General features: G+C 32.5%; 2 protein-coding genes across 9 annotated transcripts in view; one reads left to right on the top strand and one right to left on the bottom strand.

Annotated features, from left to right (window-relative positions):
- Positions 1 to 17,672, top strand: part of LOC130450076 (adenylyl cyclase 78C) — a 28,991-nt gene extending 11,319 nt beyond the window's left edge. For 2 of the 3 annotated variants that reach the window (XM_056788253.1, XM_056788254.1), the window contains 22 exons: positions 261 to 405; positions 1,061 to 1,230; positions 1,290 to 1,488; positions 1,566 to 1,750; positions 1,897 to 2,101; positions 2,208 to 2,357; positions 2,488 to 2,567; positions 2,752 to 2,901; positions 11,291 to 11,430; positions 11,600 to 11,770; positions 11,832 to 12,018; positions 12,077 to 12,313; positions 12,381 to 12,478; positions 13,337 to 14,122; positions 14,207 to 14,444; positions 14,572 to 14,698; positions 15,134 to 15,246; positions 15,648 to 15,914; positions 15,998 to 16,199; positions 16,393 to 16,546; positions 16,649 to 16,973; positions 17,045 to 17,644. In XM_056788253.1, the coding sequence (XP_056644231.1) occupies positions 261 to 405; positions 1,061 to 1,230; positions 1,290 to 1,488; positions 1,566 to 1,750; positions 1,897 to 2,101; positions 2,208 to 2,357; positions 2,488 to 2,567; positions 2,752 to 2,901; positions 11,291 to 11,430; positions 11,600 to 11,770; positions 11,832 to 12,018; positions 12,077 to 12,313; positions 12,381 to 12,478; positions 13,337 to 14,122; positions 14,207 to 14,444; positions 14,572 to 14,698; positions 15,134 to 15,246; positions 15,648 to 15,914; positions 15,998 to 16,199; positions 16,393 to 16,546; positions 16,649 to 16,973; positions 17,045 to 17,218 (4,503 nt within the window). In that variant the 3' untranslated portion in view covers positions 17,219 to 17,644. Of the gene's footprint in view, positions 1 to 260; positions 406 to 1,060; positions 1,231 to 1,289; positions 1,489 to 1,565; positions 1,751 to 1,896; positions 2,102 to 2,207; positions 2,358 to 2,487; positions 2,568 to 2,751; positions 2,902 to 11,290; positions 11,431 to 11,599; positions 11,771 to 11,831; positions 12,019 to 12,076; positions 12,314 to 12,380; positions 12,479 to 13,336; positions 14,123 to 14,206; positions 14,445 to 14,571; positions 14,699 to 15,133; positions 15,247 to 15,647; positions 15,915 to 15,997; positions 16,200 to 16,392; positions 16,547 to 16,648; positions 16,974 to 17,044 lie in introns of all 3 variants that reach the window. The other variant, XM_056788252.1, reaches the window with a different exon arrangement.
- On the bottom strand, positions 2,905 to 10,808 carry LOC130450082 (uncharacterized). 6 transcript variants are annotated; one of them, XM_056788271.1, is made up of 4 exons: positions 10,653 to 10,808; positions 9,406 to 9,690; positions 8,548 to 9,190; positions 2,905 to 5,417 (listed from the first exon to the last, which is right to left on the bottom strand). In XM_056788271.1, exons 3-4 carry the CDS (start codon positions 8,552 to 8,554, stop codon positions 4,081 to 4,083), a joined length of 1,344 nt encoding a protein of 447 aa, XP_056644249.1. In that variant the 5' UTR covers positions 8,555 to 9,190; positions 9,406 to 9,690; positions 10,653 to 10,808; the 3' UTR covers positions 2,905 to 4,080. The 6 variants fall into 6 exon arrangements, with proteins under 6 accessions (XP_056644249.1, XP_056644250.1, XP_056644253.1 ...); XM_056788272.1 differs by having other exon boundaries at positions 9,482 to 9,690; XM_056788275.1 differs by lacking the exon at positions 8,548 to 9,190 and having other exon boundaries at positions 9,482 to 9,690.
- Positions 17,673 to 18,570: the final 898 nt, after the last annotated feature.

Genomic DNA, 18,570 nt, shown 5'->3' with positions numbered 1-18,570 from the left:
ATTCGATGAAAAAGAATCATTAATAAACATTTATTTCGAAATATTACTTAACTAATAAGGTGAAGACACGTTTATAAATAATAGAAACTACTCTAAATTGAAAATCGCTTTTATTAAGAAACAATAACAGAAATATAAGGTAATAGTTACAATTCTATTTGTATCTATCTTGTAATCTACTTTGAAACGGTTGTTTGTAGACAATATGGAATCTAATATTATGAATCTATAAAAATCGGATATTTTTCTTTCGATTTCAGGATAGCACAGACAACAGTTTAACTAATCATATTTCAATACCCGCGAGTGACTCTTCTCTAGTTAAAAATGGAAAAGTAGACGAATATATGAATAATTTCGAAAAACCTATTCGTTTATTGGAAGAAGATACATACTCATATAAAGGTGAGAATACAATAAAAATAAATTATAACAATTGACGTGTACCTCGATAATATCATTGGTATGATTGATCTTATTAGTGTATTATTATATTATATACGTTTCTGAGTGTGTTATTGTATTAAGTTTAATACAATTTTTGGCGACGTTCTTTTAATGATCGTTATCTTTATGGTAGAAAGCTTTTTATGAATGGATGAATAAAGCGCGAATCCTTCCTTTGACATTCATTGAATTACGACAAGAAGTTCCGCATTGTTCGTTAAATCGAATAAGTAGAAGTTTTAGATGGCGTAAGACCCGTATAAAGAGTTAACAACACCGACACTGATTGACAAAGTTGTATTAAAGTTATTATCCAACAGCAACAAACCCGAATCGATCTTGGAAAAATAATTAATAAAAGGATTTCGTGATCGCGTTAAACTAAAATAAATTAGATTAATATTTAGGAAAAAAATATAAGGATACATTATAAATATGAAATAACCGAGAAATAATAAAAGTTATATAATAGAAGGACGGCACCTCTACCGATGTTTCTTAAGTTTCCTCTCAACTTTTAATACTGATCATATCAATTTTTTCAAATAAAGAAGAATTAAAATGAAATTTTAGCTGCACCTCTTTTTCTAATTTGTTATTCGTTCGATTTCAGTTGATTTCGCTACAGTTTTTAAAAGGGGTTTAATGTACAAAGGAATATATTGGCCAAGCCTCACCAACAGTTTCCATTGCAAACATTTAGAATTGGCGTATTTAAGATACTCTCACAGACAGAGACAAAAGGCGTTGATAATTGTTAATATTGTAGATCTACTCTTGAAGGTAATTAAAAATTATTCTTTCGAGGCGGACATTTTCCATTATTCATAATCATTTTGTAGATTTGTTTGATACTTGTATGGACCCTGTACAATAGAAATCAAACAATCGATTTGCGATCTAATGCCGATACAATAATTTGGTCCGTTTGTTGTATATCGATTAACATTGCCGTTTGTGTATTGGGTTGGTGGAGGTGTTTCGCTAACAACTATTTACATTGGGCAGCCGTATGTACGTGGCTTCTTCTAACAGTACAAAGTAAGATTATATCGCGTTTTCGTTTCATTTAATTTTTTTCGTTATTGTTTCTAATCTTTATATTTATTATTATTTAGGTTTTATAGCCCGCGGAGTAGGTTTTGGTATTAAAGAAGATTTAGTATGGTACGTCCTTTTTAGTATTTTTGTACCGTATGCTATGCTGCCACTTCCTTTAAGATGGTGCATGATAGCCGGTGCTCTAGCTTCGATTGGTCATATTATCGTAATCTCGGTAGCATTCTTTGGTAATACATACGAGGTAGGCGATTATTCTACTTTTATGGATTTATATTATTTGTATATCGTCGCAATAACAATATCAGTACAATAACTTTCAAATAACGAATTAATTTTCACCATTAACAATTTAAAATCGTTTCTCAAGATCTTTGTTATTGTTTTCAGTGTCAAAATACTTTAGAAGAATGTAAAATACGTCGACTCCTGGCGAATATTCTCCTCTATATTTGCGTAAACTTCGCCGGAATGTACACAAAATATTTGACGGACAGAAGTCAAAGGAAAGCTTTTTTGGAAACTCACCGATCCATGGAAACTCGATATAGGACACAAAGCGAAAACGATAAGCAAGAAAAATTACTTTTGTCAGGTAATTTCGCGAAATATGATCAAGCTAGAAAGATTTTTGGTTTGAATTAGGAATATCCAAATTGATTCGTCGTCTCGATTATTTATTCCAATAAATTTTTTTTTAGTTTTGCCCGATTTCGTCGCTAAAGAAATGATTAGGGATATTGAAAGAGAAGAAAGAGGAGGCGCTTTTCATCCAAATCAATTTCATAAAATATACATCCATAGATATGAAAATGTCAGCATTCTCTTTGCGGATATCAAAGGATTCACACGTAAATAAAATTTCGAATCATATTTATATCGATGTACATGTTTAACGAAACAAAATTACATACATATTGAATCGAGAAATTATTATCTTTTGAAATTTTTACAATTTGTCACAGCTGAAATATTTTTCAGTATTATCGACAAAATGTACTGCCCAAGAACTGGTCAAGATATTAAACGAATTATTCGCTAGATTCGACAAACTTGCTACGGTAAGTAAAAGAAAAAGAATTAATTGAGGAACAATTCGTTCTCGTAATTCTCGTAAATTTTTCGTCTCTGTCAATCTCAAAACGAAAAGAGTTTCTACATGCTATTTTCTATTTAGAAACGAAAGACCCATATTATCCAAATATTAATTTTTCTACATTTTATACGTCGATATTTTGTTTTTAGGAAAACCATTGTTTGAGAATAAAACTATTAGGTGATTGTTATTACTGCGTTTCGGGGCTACCTGTTCCTAGATCTGACCACGCTCATTGTTGCGTAGAAATGGGTTTGCATATGATCAAAGCAATCAAAGATACTAGACATAAAACACAGGTGAATATTACGAAATATTTATTTCAAAATTTAACGAATGATGCTAATACAAGGTGTCCAAAAAGAGTATCGGGTATTTGTTTTCGCGCCACATTCGAAACCGAGCGACGAAAAGGGTTCGTGGCGTCCTCCATTTCGTGGAGTTTTAGTCACGATGGAACAGTACTCGGAGACGCATCGCGCATTTTGCTTACGAGCGTATTATCGTAACGGTGTGATTCAATAGTCGCCCTCGTTCAGTTCGCGATGAATAAACAATTGAAGAAGTTGTCGGTTCGTCGAAATCCATCTTATCCATCCGAAAGAGAAACCAAGCGTTAAACATCAATCAACATCGTTCTTACATTTGATTTAAAAGGAAGATTTGCATTTAAAAACCTTTTAAAATTCAATTGGTTCAATAATTGAAGGATACTGACAATGCTAATCGACCGAATTTTGCGAACGAAATGATGCGGCGATTTAACAACTTTGAAAATATACGAATTTTCACCTGAATGGTCATGTTAATAAGCAGAATTGTCGGTAGTGGGAAGTCGAGAATCCTTGACGAAAGCATGAACATCATAGCGGCCCAAAGGTCGTTGTTTGGGCCGCTATATCTGCTAAAGGAATTATTCTCATGAAGATCAACGAGGCCGAGCGATCAATGCCAATAATGACCGTTACTGCGATATATTGAGAAATTTTTCGCTCCCAGAGCTGCAGGATTCGACTTAAGACCGTGGTTCCAGCAATATGGGGCCACTTGCAATACCTCGATGGAAGTTTTGAATCAATTATTCCCTAATAAAGTCATTTCGCGAAGGGGTAACATCAACTAACCTCCCAGAAGCCCCGACCTAAGCCCTTAGCTTGACTATTTTGTATGGAGATACCTTAAAAGTAAGGTTTATCAAAATAATCCAATCGAAGGAAAACTTCAGGTCAGAAATGGCAGCAATATCAAGAGCTTTGTGTCGAGCAACGTAATTTTCCAATTCGTATTATATCAGAAAACAATAAAAGTTTTTATCGCTTATAAATATTTTTTGTTTATTTGAACTTACAAATACCCGATACCCTTTCTGGACATCACCTTGTATTATTGTTCGATTAGCACGTCAGTTTGTATAAAGACATCATGTACAAAACAAATATTTACCGAGATATTTCATATGAATAAAATAAAAAATATTTTTACATCGCCAATTCGCAAACGTCTTTTAAATCTGCTATAGATTCGATTAGTCGCCGTTTATAAAAATCATCTTTATCTTTACGTCCTAATACCAAATGTATTCTGTTATCGAATAGTACATTTTTGTTCATTTCCAAATCGGAAAAATACGTATCGATTTCATTGCTATCGATTAAAATTAAAGGAAAATAAAAGGCTGCTTGTATGATGGCAAATAATTTTAGTTCTTCGCAACTCTCCATGAAATCCGTAAAAGGTAAGACGTCTTCAATTTTCAAACCGGCTTGTTTGAGATTCTTTTCTAGGTAACTGTAGTACATACCGACGACTTCGTACATATACTTTTTTCTAAAATCTCTCGAGGTAGTTAGATAGAGAAAAGCCAAAACGTCTAAAGCCGGTGGTGAGTACCTCGCACATTCGAAATTTACCAATTTACAACATATCGGCTTTTCCGTTTTTTTGTCGTATTTGAATAGTATGTTAGTTGCCCACATATCTCCGTGATTAACGACATTTTTGAATCTTTTCGATGGCTTTACCATATCGTAAATTTTATAGCACATCTTTTCCGCAACTTCGGAAAAATATTTTCCCGAAAAGAGTTTATTCGGAAATCCGAACAGATCAATTTCCTCTACAATACATTTTACGCAAGATTCGATTCCTTTCGAATTAGCAAAATCTTTTTTATTGTTGAAAAAAGATTCTTCCAAATCATTGTAATATAAATCTAATAGTTGTTTTCCGATTTTATCTTCGAAAATAAAAGTGCTCGCGTGTAGTTTCGCCAACGCTCCTAAAACTACTAATACCGAATCGTATTCCAAAAATGTGTGTTTATCAACCACTTTATAACCTTCGTTTGATAAATCGTCTAGTATTAAATATTTTCTGGGCGCTACTACATAACAGTTTGGAACCACGGAAACGCTTACGCCTTTTTCGGAAAATTTCTCCAATAAATTATATACGAATATTTCTTTTTTTAAAGCACCGATCTTTTCAGCAAAAGTAGCGGTTGACTCTTGTTGGGGAAAATATTTTACGTAGAAATGCAAATTTTCTTTCGATCCTTGATCGTTCAAAAAAGAAACATTGAGCGAACGATATTCTCCTAATAGACCGAATTTATCCGGTAGAGCTACGAGATTATAATTAAGCACTATGAAATGGTTGGTATTCAGTTTTTTCTCTATTGCTTTTACCACGTGAATCTCGTGAATATCCACATATTCAGTTTCTTCCGAATTTCCTGATCCTATACTTGTTTCGCCAAAGAAATCCTGGTGTCTTCTAGTTGTTTCGCTTTGCTCGTCGGAATTATTCATAATTTCTGAAAACAATGAAATATCCGTTATAATATTTAAATTGATAAAGCGAAGTTAACAAAAAGTTGATAATAATTTATAAGGCGGTAAAAATAAATCATCGCCGTTCGAGTTACAACTACAGAAAAAAAAAAAAAAAGAAAAGAAATTCGATCATAACTTCACAATAAGTGAGAGTTGCAATTCATTATTCATGATTGTAATTCTGTTACGAGGTAAGAATGAAAAATAACGAGACATTTTATTTTTATTCTAACCGAGTAGCATTATATTTTCTCTACCATTAGTTATTCATCAAATTATATAAAAGTGAAAACGGTATTATAATCGGTCTCAAAGAATATCTCCAAATTGTATTATTTGTAAGAAAGAAAGAAAATTGTGCTATTGCGTACTGAAAATTTATCTTGTTAATAACGGACGTGGCTCGACGTTTAACAAGACATGCGACGAATGAATGAATCATCGCGCTCAACAAGATGGCCGCCGGGGTCATTGGAGTTCAACAAAGCACCGTATCCAGAGTGGTTATTCGCTACCAAGAAACGAGGCTGATAACCAGAAGACCCGGACAAGGCCGCGGTAGGGTAACTAGATGATCGTTATTTGAGGTTAAGAATTAGGTATATCACCGATCGAAGGCTGCTCGTAGTATCCGAATAAGCCTACTAATAGAGCGCCATCTAGAAGTCCACGTCTTACCAGAGAACATCGAGTAGCAAGATCGGTAATTACTCGATTGGAATATTCAACATTTTTTTCACGGATGAATCTAGATTTTGTTTGTATTCATCAGATAGGCGTGTACCAGTATAGAGGCGACGTGGTGTACGGCACGATCAGGTTAATTTTTGTCAAACTGAAAGCTTTGGTGGTAACTCTATTGAATTTCTTTCGAGGGTCGCACGGAGTTAGTACCAGTGAATGATGGAAGACTAAATGCCGACAGGTACATAACGAATATCCTAGAACCCCGAGTAGTGCCCTATATGTCTCGTATCGGTGACAACTCTGTGCTAATGCACGATAACGCTCGTCCACACGCTGCTAAAGTGGTTCGGCAGTACTTAGAAGAGGTCGAGATACCCAACCCGATAGAGCATGTCTGGGATCATATAGGATGGCAAATTCGGCATCATCCGGCACCAATAAGAACACTAGATGATCTTCGAAATGTTCTTTTCAACTTTAACTGGGAAAACTTACCGCAAGGATACGTCCAGAACCTGTTTAGAAGCCTTCCAAGACGAATGGAAGCTGTAATTAGACCGAGGGGCTGCAATACACGCTATTAGAAATTCGTTGGCTGGTTTTGGTTTAAGTACCGTTCATTTTTTTTGTATAATAGTTTCTATATTTTGGTAAATCAAACTTTTTGTCCTCTATAGATTAAACTGATATAATATAATATATAAAAAATAATGAATGATGCGATAATTTTTGTGGACTGGTATGTACACGAATTAGAAAAAAAAAAAAAAAACTTCGTCTACTTTGTAACATCCAAAATAGATAAATATAAATTATTTGATTTAATTTTCTAAAGAATTATTCATTCATTGTTCCTCTCATATAAGTGATTTACGATAAAATTAAATAAATATTTGCCAAATTATGATATGAGCGATAAACGGATAAAACTAATTAGTAGTTACAGTTTTGCAGCGAGTGATGATGAATAAGATGAATTTGAACGAGAAATCGAAGTGTCCTCTTCTAAAATATCCCGAAAACTACAATCCCGATAGCTTGGATCTTGAAAATAATCCGGAAGCAAGAGAATATTGGTTGGATTGCTTAGATCAAATGGCGAAGAAATTCGTTGGTAAAGTTAAGGATTTACAACCAGATGATCCAAGTGCAACCGAGAAAGCTGAAGAATGTTATCGGGAATTTCACACTTTCATAGAAAAAGTAACCGATGATTCTGAATTTCTGAAACCGCTTAGTATTAGAACTCTACTTAATTTTAACGACGATTGTATTAGAAGGAGATTCAAAGATCCTTGGGAACGTCAGAAAAAATTGGAAAATTCAACTGCCCTATCTAAATTCAAATCAAGAATCGATGTCCTCGATAGTAAAACGGATTTAAAAGATAAATGGTTAGATATTATACGAGGAGTTTTAGCAGGTAATTTTTTTGATTGGGCCGCGAAAGCCGTCAAAGATATTTTAGAAAATCGTCACGATTTTGGATTCGAAGAAGCCGCAACAACCGTACAGAAGAGACCGTGGTTTGTAGATAAATTCGACGAATTTTATAACAGATTGGAAACGAAACGTTACGAAAAATGCGTTATATTCTTAGACAATTCCGGTATTGATTTTATCCTTGGAATTCTTCCGTTAGCCAGAGAACTTTTATCGCAAGGAACTGAAGTAATTTTAGCGGCGAATACTTATCCAACTTTGAACGATATTACATATAGCGAACTGAATATTTATTGCGACCGAGCTGCGAAATATTGCGAAATATTGAAAGGTGGATTAGATAATGGGAAATTGATAACAGCAGAAAATGGCCAGAAAGGACCTTGTTTGGATTTATCAGTTTTATCAGCCGAATTGTGCGAATTAATGAAGTCCGTTGATTTGATAATTATCGAAGGTATGGGTCGAGCAATTCACACCAATATAAATACGAAATTTACAGTGGATTGTCTCAAATTGTCGGTTATAAAAAACGAATGGTTAGCTAGGTATATGGGAACGAAATTATTCGGAATAATATGTGATTTCGATAGTACATGAAATATTATTTATCTAATGTTAATTACACAGAATGTAGATAATAACGAATAATATTTTATTTAATAATATATGGACAACAACAATTTTAATGTTTATTAATTTATTTGCCTCTAGCTGTTTACAAAATAGATAAATTTAACATTATTCGTACCAAAAGATTTAAGTTTCTATAATTTGTACGATCAACGACGAATTCATTTTAAATCTCCATAATATTTCTTCAAGGCTTTTACTTTACTTTCATATCATCGTAAATTCCATACATCGTAAATAATCAATATTAATAAAACTAATACACCTAATTCATATTTTAATTAAATACACTGAACATTTGAACATTGATAAATTAATTATTAGAACAATTAAAAATCGAAAACGTACCTTTCATTAACGGATTTTACGATTTTACTTAATAGCAATTTTAACTTAAAAAATGGTCAAATAATACAGAATTAATTATAACGGGGCTTATCTTCATCCGCATACAAAATAGAACAGAGGTTATCAGGAACGTTATCAAGAACTAATATTTAGTTTCTAAACTAAGTAAATATTGTGTTTTAGAATAAAGCCCCGAAGATATAACATTGACGATCGCATTAATTACCGGTCGTAATTTTTACAAATATTACAAAAGAAATTCCAGGTTATACAATCGTATTTCACAGGATTAGTAGTTATTAATTCAATAATTATTATTAATAGTATTTAAAAAGTTCATTTCTATTTTATCAGTATCTGTAAAAAATTGATAAGTTGAGAATATTGGTTATGTCAGTCATTGCAGTGGAAAAACTACAATAAAGTTAAATAAAAAAATAAATAAAACGCGCCTGAACATATAGGGGCACTATCTAATACATAGTAATATCTATATTTAATAGAGAATACCAGGGGTATCGCTCGAATTAATTCCTATCTTAAAAAAATTCCTTCCAATTCGTTCAAGTTGTTTCCAGATTTTAAAACACAATGCCGAGTTACGGACGCGTCGTACCATGGATCATATTCCGAGCATGCTACACTATAAACAAACCCATCTAATTAACCAACGACAACTAATTCCATAAATTGAAATAAATATGTAACTACATAAAATGATTTTAAATAATGGTCTGATTCGAAAAACTACAACTAATGATTGATGTAAATGTTCAAGGACAACGTTATATAATACAGATTAAACTCTCATTGTTTAGATTACGGACTAATTTGAAATATAAAAATGCGCAAACATACTGGAACGTCGTAAAAACTAGCGAGTGCGTCATTGTTAATTCATATTATTTTGTATTTCAGCAAAATATTAACTCACACAAAAACACGATTCGCACTGATTCGTATATAGGTGTTTGTTGGAACACTGTTGAAGGTTCACACCCATCAAATACTCGTAAATCTAGTGTTGCTTATAGCGCATCTCAAAACATGACGTCGAACGACTGATTCACTGTTTCTTAATACATAATAACCTTGCTTTTAGTCCATACGAATCGAAAATAAGATACGCAAAATAGTTTGTAACTGAAAAATATTTCAACTTTTGCTATAGTTACAATTACAAATAATATAAGAAAAGTTTGTAAAAAGATTGAGGCCTATATCGAAGGTATTATCGATCATTTTTTTTTTTTTTAGTTTCTACTTTATTGTACCGGGTGTCCCAATAAGAATGGCTCTCGGCCGTATCTCGGGAACCGTTTTTAGTACAGCTTCGGGGGAAAAAAATTTATAACGAAAGCGACCTCGCCAGAGGGCGTAATTAAATTCCGAAAATTATAAAATGAATAATTTACTAATTATGATTATCGTGTTCTTTAAGAAATTCACCGTATATTTGATTTTACTAGTTTTAGTCTATCTCTTCAAATAAGAGATGGGGGGAAGCGGGAACTTTATTATAAAAAAACGCATGAAGTTCAGTTTTACTTAACCTATCTAAGCGAACTTTGTCTTTTTGAAGAGAGCTCCTTTTTACCAGTGTAAAAGTTATAATTTCGAAACAACCTAATGAGTATTTATTTTTTTTAAATCTACTTATCCTTGAAAAATGTTAAATGGAAACATGCAGTTTTAATTAAGGATTATAAAAGTAGACCAAATTATCAATAGAATAGCGAAAACCGCATGTCGAAATCTTTTTCGTATTACGAGGTATCTTAAGAAATGTGTAAATTTTAAGTATTTTCCTTTAAACACGACTGAACGGATTTCAACATTTTTCGACTTCTCAAAATTGTCTTTCCTCGATCTATTAATAATAGTTCCAATTATTATGCTGTCACCGAGTTACGGCCGAGAGCCATTCTTATTTGGACACCCGGTACAAACAATTAAAATCAATATTTACAAAATGAAAATAATTAAGAACGGAATAAATAAAATTAATGAATAATACATCTTTTTCAAGTTAACCAATTTGAGTTTATAATATATTGTATTAACTCGAAACCGAAAATACAATAAAAATGATAAAACCTACTTACATTGATTATCGTGCTGTTGACAAATTGTTTAAACTAAAACGGCGACTAACACGTTTTACCTACGAGGTGTAGTTACTTTCAGATCTCATTAAAAATACGGATTGAATTTTATCAGTTGCGTTATTCGGAGTACCACCGGAGCCGTGACGAAAATTAAATTAATTAGTCGCTTTCGTTTTCTATCTAGAAATCAAACTCGCGGTATAAAGAAATTGCCGTATGATGATAGTTGGTGGTAACCACATAATGGAATTTGTATAATTTGATTACCGAATAGATATATAATAGAATAAATGGTTAAAAATACACCAAATATGCATCGACTGCTCTACATAAACATGAAAAAAATAAAATAAAAAACAAAGCTCAAGACACGTACTACCGAAAATTATTGATCAATGAAATGATATACGTACGAACAAGATAAATGATAAGCCAAATTTGATCAATATTGAAATTTCGAGGTAAATACGTTGATTCTTATACTATGTTTTTAATAATGTTTTCATCGAAGTTTGATTATTTTATCCAAACAACTTACGAACCCAAGAAATTTAGAGAGAGAAAAAAAAAATGAATTTATAGATATATTAATAATAGAATATTTTCTATTTGAGGAAACTATTGATTATTTACAGGTAGAAGATTTGGATATGCGGATTGGTATTCATTCTGGGTCCGTACTTTGCGGAGTATTGGGTCTAAGAAAATGGCAATTTGATATTTGGTCGACAGATGTACGACTAGCAAATCATATGGAGTCTGGTGGTAAACCGGGGTAATAACACTTTTAAAATCTATTGAAAATATTCTTATTAAAATTGCAATTCAAACATTTTCGATATGTTTCCGGTTATTATTCACGTATTAATCGATATTCACTAACTACGGGGCCTTGTAACGGGTCAAAAATATTCATTGTTTTGATGAAATGTTTTCATTTGCAGACAAGTTCACATTTCTGAGGCTACTTATCAGTGCCTCGGCGGGGCGTACGAAGTTGAGCCGGGAAACGGTCAAGAACGGGACGCGTATTTGAGGGAACATAACATAACTACATATTTGATCAAACAGTGTGAACCGATGAGATCGAGGAAAAGATTTGCATCGAGACCTAGGTATATTGAAAAATTGGAAAACGCATCTCCATTTTCATAACGTATTTCTGTATATTTCTAGTATTTTTTCGAATAAATTATGGCCCGAAGAGGAAGTTAAAAGTAACGACAATTCACCGACGACTCCTCCAACGCCGGTGTCTTCACCATTACGGCCGCCTAGTGAGAGGAGTGACAGTGGCATACAGCACAGCGGCACCGAAGAAGAAAATACGACAGATTGGACACCGGAAATACCATTTGAAAATGTAAGATCGACTGTTTTTTTTTTAAATGTACACAGTCACAACTTATTGTCACTTTTAGTTGCATCGGTCGATATCGAACGAAATGGAGGAAGAGCTCGATACTATTTCTTACAAACAAAAATTCGAAACGAACGAATCTAAACATAACAAACGCGGTTCGACTTTTGTTTCTGCCGTTGAACAAATAGACGATATTATCGATCACAGTATAGAAATCGAAAGCAACAAAAGAATGAGGAGTGCCAATGTGAATACCTGGACGTTACGATTTATAGATAAAGAAATGGAACACCAGGTAAATTCGCGCGAAAATTACAACTCGATTTATACGAACAAATTAAATAATCGCGCGTATGTTTTAGTTCAGTCAGCTACGAGAAGATATGTTCAAGTCAAACATGATGTGCTGTTTCATCATTTGGTTGTTTATTGTAATATGTCAAGCGATTACCACTGATATGTGAGTTTGATTTTATTAAAATTATAAATCGGTATTTGTTTATAAACAGTTTTGTTTTAACGCAACAAAATTTATTCGAGTAGGCGTGACAAGTTGTAACTTGCTACTTTTCCCTCCCGCTGTTCACATATTGGATGTCGGAGTTTATGGTACATTCAAAAATTACTTAAGCCGAACGCGGACGGCGTGGATGCATAACAACCCAGGGAAAACGATCACCATATACATACGACATTCCTGGGATCGTTAAGAATTCTTTGCGATGAATCCTTCTTATATTATGAATGGTTTTAAAGCCTCCAAATGCAGATATTTTTAAAGATTCAGATTTTGCTCCATCTTATGTTACGGATCAGCCAAATCCTGCAAGCAAAGAAACTGAAACAGTTATAAATATTAGATTTTTATTACTACATTACTGCCTCCAGCTTGACAACAGAACTAGCCCCCCACCGCCCCTACCAATATTTTGGCGGATGCGCCAACCGAGACACACTCATTTTTGGTGTATGCGCCGGAGATAACTTCGGGGAAATCTTTGTTGTTTATCACCGTTATCATAGACACTGATTTAAAAACAAATATACGCAACTAAATGTTCTCGATTCTAGGTATCTTCTGTTTAAAAGATTATATATAAAATGAAATTCGTAAGAACGAAAAAGACCTAAATAATTTGAGTAAAATTTATAGCTCTATTTTGTAAATTCTAATAATAAAAGTAAAACTAATTTTAAAACATAAGAGAGACCTAAAATCTAGAGCATTTAGATATCCTTTTATATATCAATAGGTCTAAGAAATATATAAAATTGTTATCGGGGGATAAAATTATCGAATAATCTTTTTTAATTCTAGGATTAACGTAGTTGTGGTGAGCATCGTGATAACAACGCTCATTTTGATAGCCACGTCAATCCTGGTGATGGCAGAAGAATTTCAACAGCTTCCCGAATCATTAAGAACAATTTCTTCGACACTAGTTCACAAAAGAAAAAGAAGAACAGCTTTTATTTGCGGAGTTATTATATTAATGGCCATGACGAGTTCTCTGAATCTAATCAATTTTGGTAACATCGAAACCGACACCAATTCCAATTCGAATTTTTCGAGTTTTTCTTTGAAACGGACTATAAATAACAACTTTTCGGTAAACAATCCGACTATAGTAGTGAATTTTCTTGTACAAGCTAACGTTAATAATAATTTTACATTAAATATCGATAAAACGAAATGTAACGATACCTGCGTAAAAGAGTTCGAATCTAATGTGAATAATAAGACTTCGTTCTTATTCAATACTTTGAAACGAGAAGTCGGCAACATTATGTTTACGAATTCTAATATAGATTCAGTTCGAAGGAAAAGAGATTTAAGTGCCAATTATAAATCTTCCGATGTTAATCATACCATATATTCTTCCATTATAGCTACAGAAGATCTAACATTCAATCCCCACTGTTTCCATCCCGAATACGTGGTGTTTACATGGGTATTATGTTTAATAGCACTGGCGACAGCTCTAAAGTTATATTATTTGATCAAAATATTATTGTTGATACTAATGTTGGTTGTGTACTCTACTTTAATTCTTATGCCATCTAGTCTATTTACGGACACTCACGAACTTTCCAATTTTCAAGTGTGAGTATATATTCGCTTTATTTTTATTCAATTGACTCGAGTTGATTTTACATCGTTATTCACTAATTTTATTTGTATTTGTAGCATTCACATACCTTTATCTGCTCAAATGATGATCCTCCTCATCGTATTTTTTCTCATGGTAGCTTACCATGCTAGATTGGTTGAAGTAACTTCGAGGCTGGATTTTCTATGGAAACAACAAGCCGAAAGTGAATTGAACGATATGCAAGAAACAAGACACAACAACGCACAATTATTAAAGAACATTCTTCCAGATCATGTCGCCTTACATTTTCTCTCGACAGATAGAAATAGTGAGGTGAACACGTTTTCTCATTACTTTTGTTTTAAAGAATTCCGTTAATATCCGCTAAACTTTAGATAGAAAAAGACGGCACAAAGTATTGATACAAAATAAAATGTGATCCCGTGTTTTTAATTTACAGGAATTATACTCCCAATACAGGGAAGAAGTGGGAGTTCTTTTTGGAACAATTCCAAATTTTACCGATTTTTATTCGGAAGACATCAACAAAGGAGTAGAGTGTATAAGGCTGCTAAATGAAATAATAGGTGAATGATATAATTTAAGTTTGATTCCTCTATTTATAAAGTAGTTCAATTCGCACTTAAATACTCAAATCATCCTAATGAATTGAAATAACAAAAAATAAATTAGCGTAGCCTCCTTACGTAGAGTTATAGGTCTATTATTGGGCTCGAACGAACAAATATTTTGATATCAATGAGTAGGTTTTCTTCTTGTATAACTAACCAATACCTAAGTATAGTACACCGAAAAATATGTCAAAGACATTATATTTCTTAGTATATATTCAAAACGTTCTTACAATAAATATGTGTCTCTAAATCTTCAATGAAATACGTTTAGTATATAATATAAAATAACCGTTAACATTTTATTACACGTTTGGTCAAATAAAATGACCAAAACTTATGTTTGTTAACTTATTTTACTGCTGATAATAATTATTTTTATTGCTCTAGCTGATTTCGACGAACTTCTAGACGAACAACGGTTCTGTGCAATTGAAAAAATAAAGACGGTTAGTGCTACGGCGACTTACATGGCAGCTTCGGGCTTGAACCCAACTCAAGAAGTAAGTTTAGGACAAAATTATCAATAATTCACTTATTCACTACTTAAACTTCAGATTAACCGAAGCATTAACGAATTCCATTTTTCAAATTATGCTAGAGGTGTTCGAGGATATATCGAAAAATTCTTAGCCTACAGCGAACCTGCAACGTCTGTAGATCTTTCAAAAAAAATGTTTTTTCTTGCTCTGCGAACCAGACCTCCATAGCTTTTATTACTTCTTCGTTGGGAGACATATTCACGACCTTTTAAACTTTACACTTACACTTCTAATAATTTATTATTCGTTGCTATGGTATTTTGTTTATGCACGGAACCGGTCTAGACTAACTAGATATCAATACATCACATTCGATCATTGAAAACAAAAATAGAAAATAAGCTGGAAAATTTTCGTTTCAGTGTTGTAAAAATACAAATGTTCCTGAACATCTGTGTTCCCTCGTAGATTTCGCTATTTTAATGAGACATAAACTAGATGAAATCAACAAAGAATCGTTCAATAACTTCGGTTTAAGAGTTGGTATATGCTGTGGTCCTTTAGTATGTGGAGTAATCGGAGCTAGAAAACCTGTTTTCGATATCTGGGGTGATACTGTAAATCTTGCTTCAAGGATGGATTCGACAGGTTTAATCGGTTCCATACAAGTACCCAAAGAAACCGCCCAGGTTCGTAAAATCGTATATATTCTATTTAATAATTTCGAATTATCGGATGGAGACATTTCTTTTTTTTTTTACTTTTATGGTAGATCTTAGGTTCGAAAGGATACGAAGTGAAAAAACGTGGAATAATCGATGTTAAAGGAAAAGGCCTTATGGAAACCTATTTTGTAATTGGCAAACAATTGAACAAACCACCAACATTCCAAAGACAACCTAGCCACTATAGTAGCTTAGCTGCAGTTGTGTATGCTATGGCGCAAACTAGAAAGAAACATACAGGAAATACTCGTAAGTGCGTTATTAATAAATTCACATAACCTAACCTTTAGATAAACTACCATAGATTTTGAAGGAAAGAAGTTCTTTTTATAAAGTTTAATACAATTCAAAAAGTAATAATTCAATAGCAACTTTAACTCGCCATATGTATTCAATTGATGTAAAAATGACCGTTAATTGGACAATTTCTTGATTTTTACAGCTGGAAGTGCTGTACTAGGTAGAGCAAGAACTCAACAAAAAGGGGAAAGAAAGATAATAAATTACAGTTCAATGAGAATAACACATAAATCGGGTGGATATCCTGTACGAAGAAATACCACTAGAGGGGCCAATCAAAAACATATGCATGCTAGGTAAGCCAATATAATATAACTAAAATCGCGTTTTTATTTCGAAATTTTCTACGGGCAGTATAGAAGATATTTTTAATAAGATATATATATTTCTTATTTCAGATCCCAACCTAATATGAGGCAGTTTTCTGGATCAGGGGCCTACCTGGAAAATATGAGATCGATGAAATCAATGGAAAGAGACCTTACTTCAAATACAATAAATCGCATGGCGGTTTCTCAGTCCGCCCCTCATACTCCAGTTACAGCAGCTAATCATGAAGGGCCAATTTTCAAATCGGTGCCAAGGCTACTTTCCGAACCAATAGTAAATAGATCTAAAAGTTGTTCACCTTCTACTAAAACTAGTCGACTAGAACGACAGATAAGTGTATCGGCAGATAGAAGAGAAGACGTTATAGATGATAATATAAATGATAATATTAAGGTGGGATATTTTTACATTCGGAATTATTTCTATAAATAGAAGCGTAATATTATAAATTTGTTTCTTTTCAGGTAAAAACGACAACGATAGTTCCCGTTCACTCACCCAAGCATTTACCGAAAAGAGAGTCGAAATTCTCTTTAAAATCGCCGCTTTCCAGAAGAGAGACCAAAATACAAATCGAAAACGCAATCAATAGAGAAAAGTTGAATAAAGTTCATTCTTTAGACGGAACACACGTGTAATAGTAACTTTTGATTTTGCGTATTTATTTTTTGTTCGAAATAAATTCGTTTATCAGGACCATTAAACATGAAAGTTGTGCCAAATAAAACTTTTATTTAGAACCTAAATTTATCGTTCTAAAATGTATCGATGTGTCAAAAAAAAAAATAAGTATTACTAATCGAGAAGTTTTGTCAGAAATTTCCGAACTTGATTCTAAGTTTGCAAATTTTCCATAGTGTCAATCTTTTGCGAGCAATATTTTTTCAGCAAGATACGTCAAAATATGAGAATTTTTTTATTTTGATCCAATTTTATATTGTGATCTTTTCGTAGGGTTGTTCGCACACTTATGAAAAATAATTTTTGGTGTTTTAATAAGGAATATATTTATAATGAAAATATAAATTAATTAAATTTGTAATTATTGTAATGTATTCTATTTTCAAATAAACAAATATAATCAAAGCGTTACCATTTTTTTTTTCATCTTTAGACTAGTAGATTATAGTAAACATTGTTACACATTATTTACCCAGATTTTTTTGTGATTGACATTAAATATGACAATTTCTTCTTCTGTTGTAGCAACACATTACTAGCGATCACATGATAAAATGTTCGATTCAATACATTGCGTGGTTCATATTTTACTTTCATGGATATTGCAGAATTGAGGAAAAAAATGAACCCATCGCCCCATGGTTTTATAGATATATCGTAAAATGTGCGCCCAGGTATACATCAGAAGCACTTCGTTTTAATGCCTTTATTGGTGGTCATAATAAGTAGAAGCGGCACCTTTTATTCACTGGCTTTTTATTTAGTTATTTCATCGGATGATCAAATTTTACTATTAAAATTGTTCGCGCGGGATCCGAATGATTTTATGAGAGAATTGAAGAAATAAAAATATTTTAATGCTGGAATTTTATAACGCAATCCAATCATACGGTTTGTTTTGAACTATATTACGTAACGTCAATTACTAATAAATTCGTTTTTTAAGATGAATATATATATATATATATATATATATATATATATATATATATAATTTTGAAAATTAGGCACTAAGTAGATTTACAATTTTAATACGAATTTGTGAAATTTGGTAAAATCAATTCAAGTCTGGTTTTAGTTCATTTTTTTTTTGTATAATAGTTTCTATGTTTTGGTAAATCAAAACTTTTTGTCATCTGTAGATTAAACTGATATAAAATAATAATAAAATTCGAAAAACAGACGACACGTTTAAAATATATATAAAAAATAATGCGATGATGCGATAATATTTGTGGGATGTTTATATTATGTACGTGAATACATTTAGATAAAATTGGTTTCCAATATAAAAATTGTTTGCGATTCT

Source organism: Diorhabda sublineata, chromosome 11 (genome assembly GCF_026230105.1).
Source record: "Diorhabda sublineata isolate icDioSubl1.1 chromosome 11, icDioSubl1.1, whole genome shotgun sequence".
Lineage (NCBI taxonomy): Eukaryota > Metazoa > Arthropoda > Insecta > Coleoptera > Chrysomelidae > Diorhabda > Diorhabda sublineata.
This window is presented reverse-complemented; position numbering and strand designations above follow the sequence as displayed.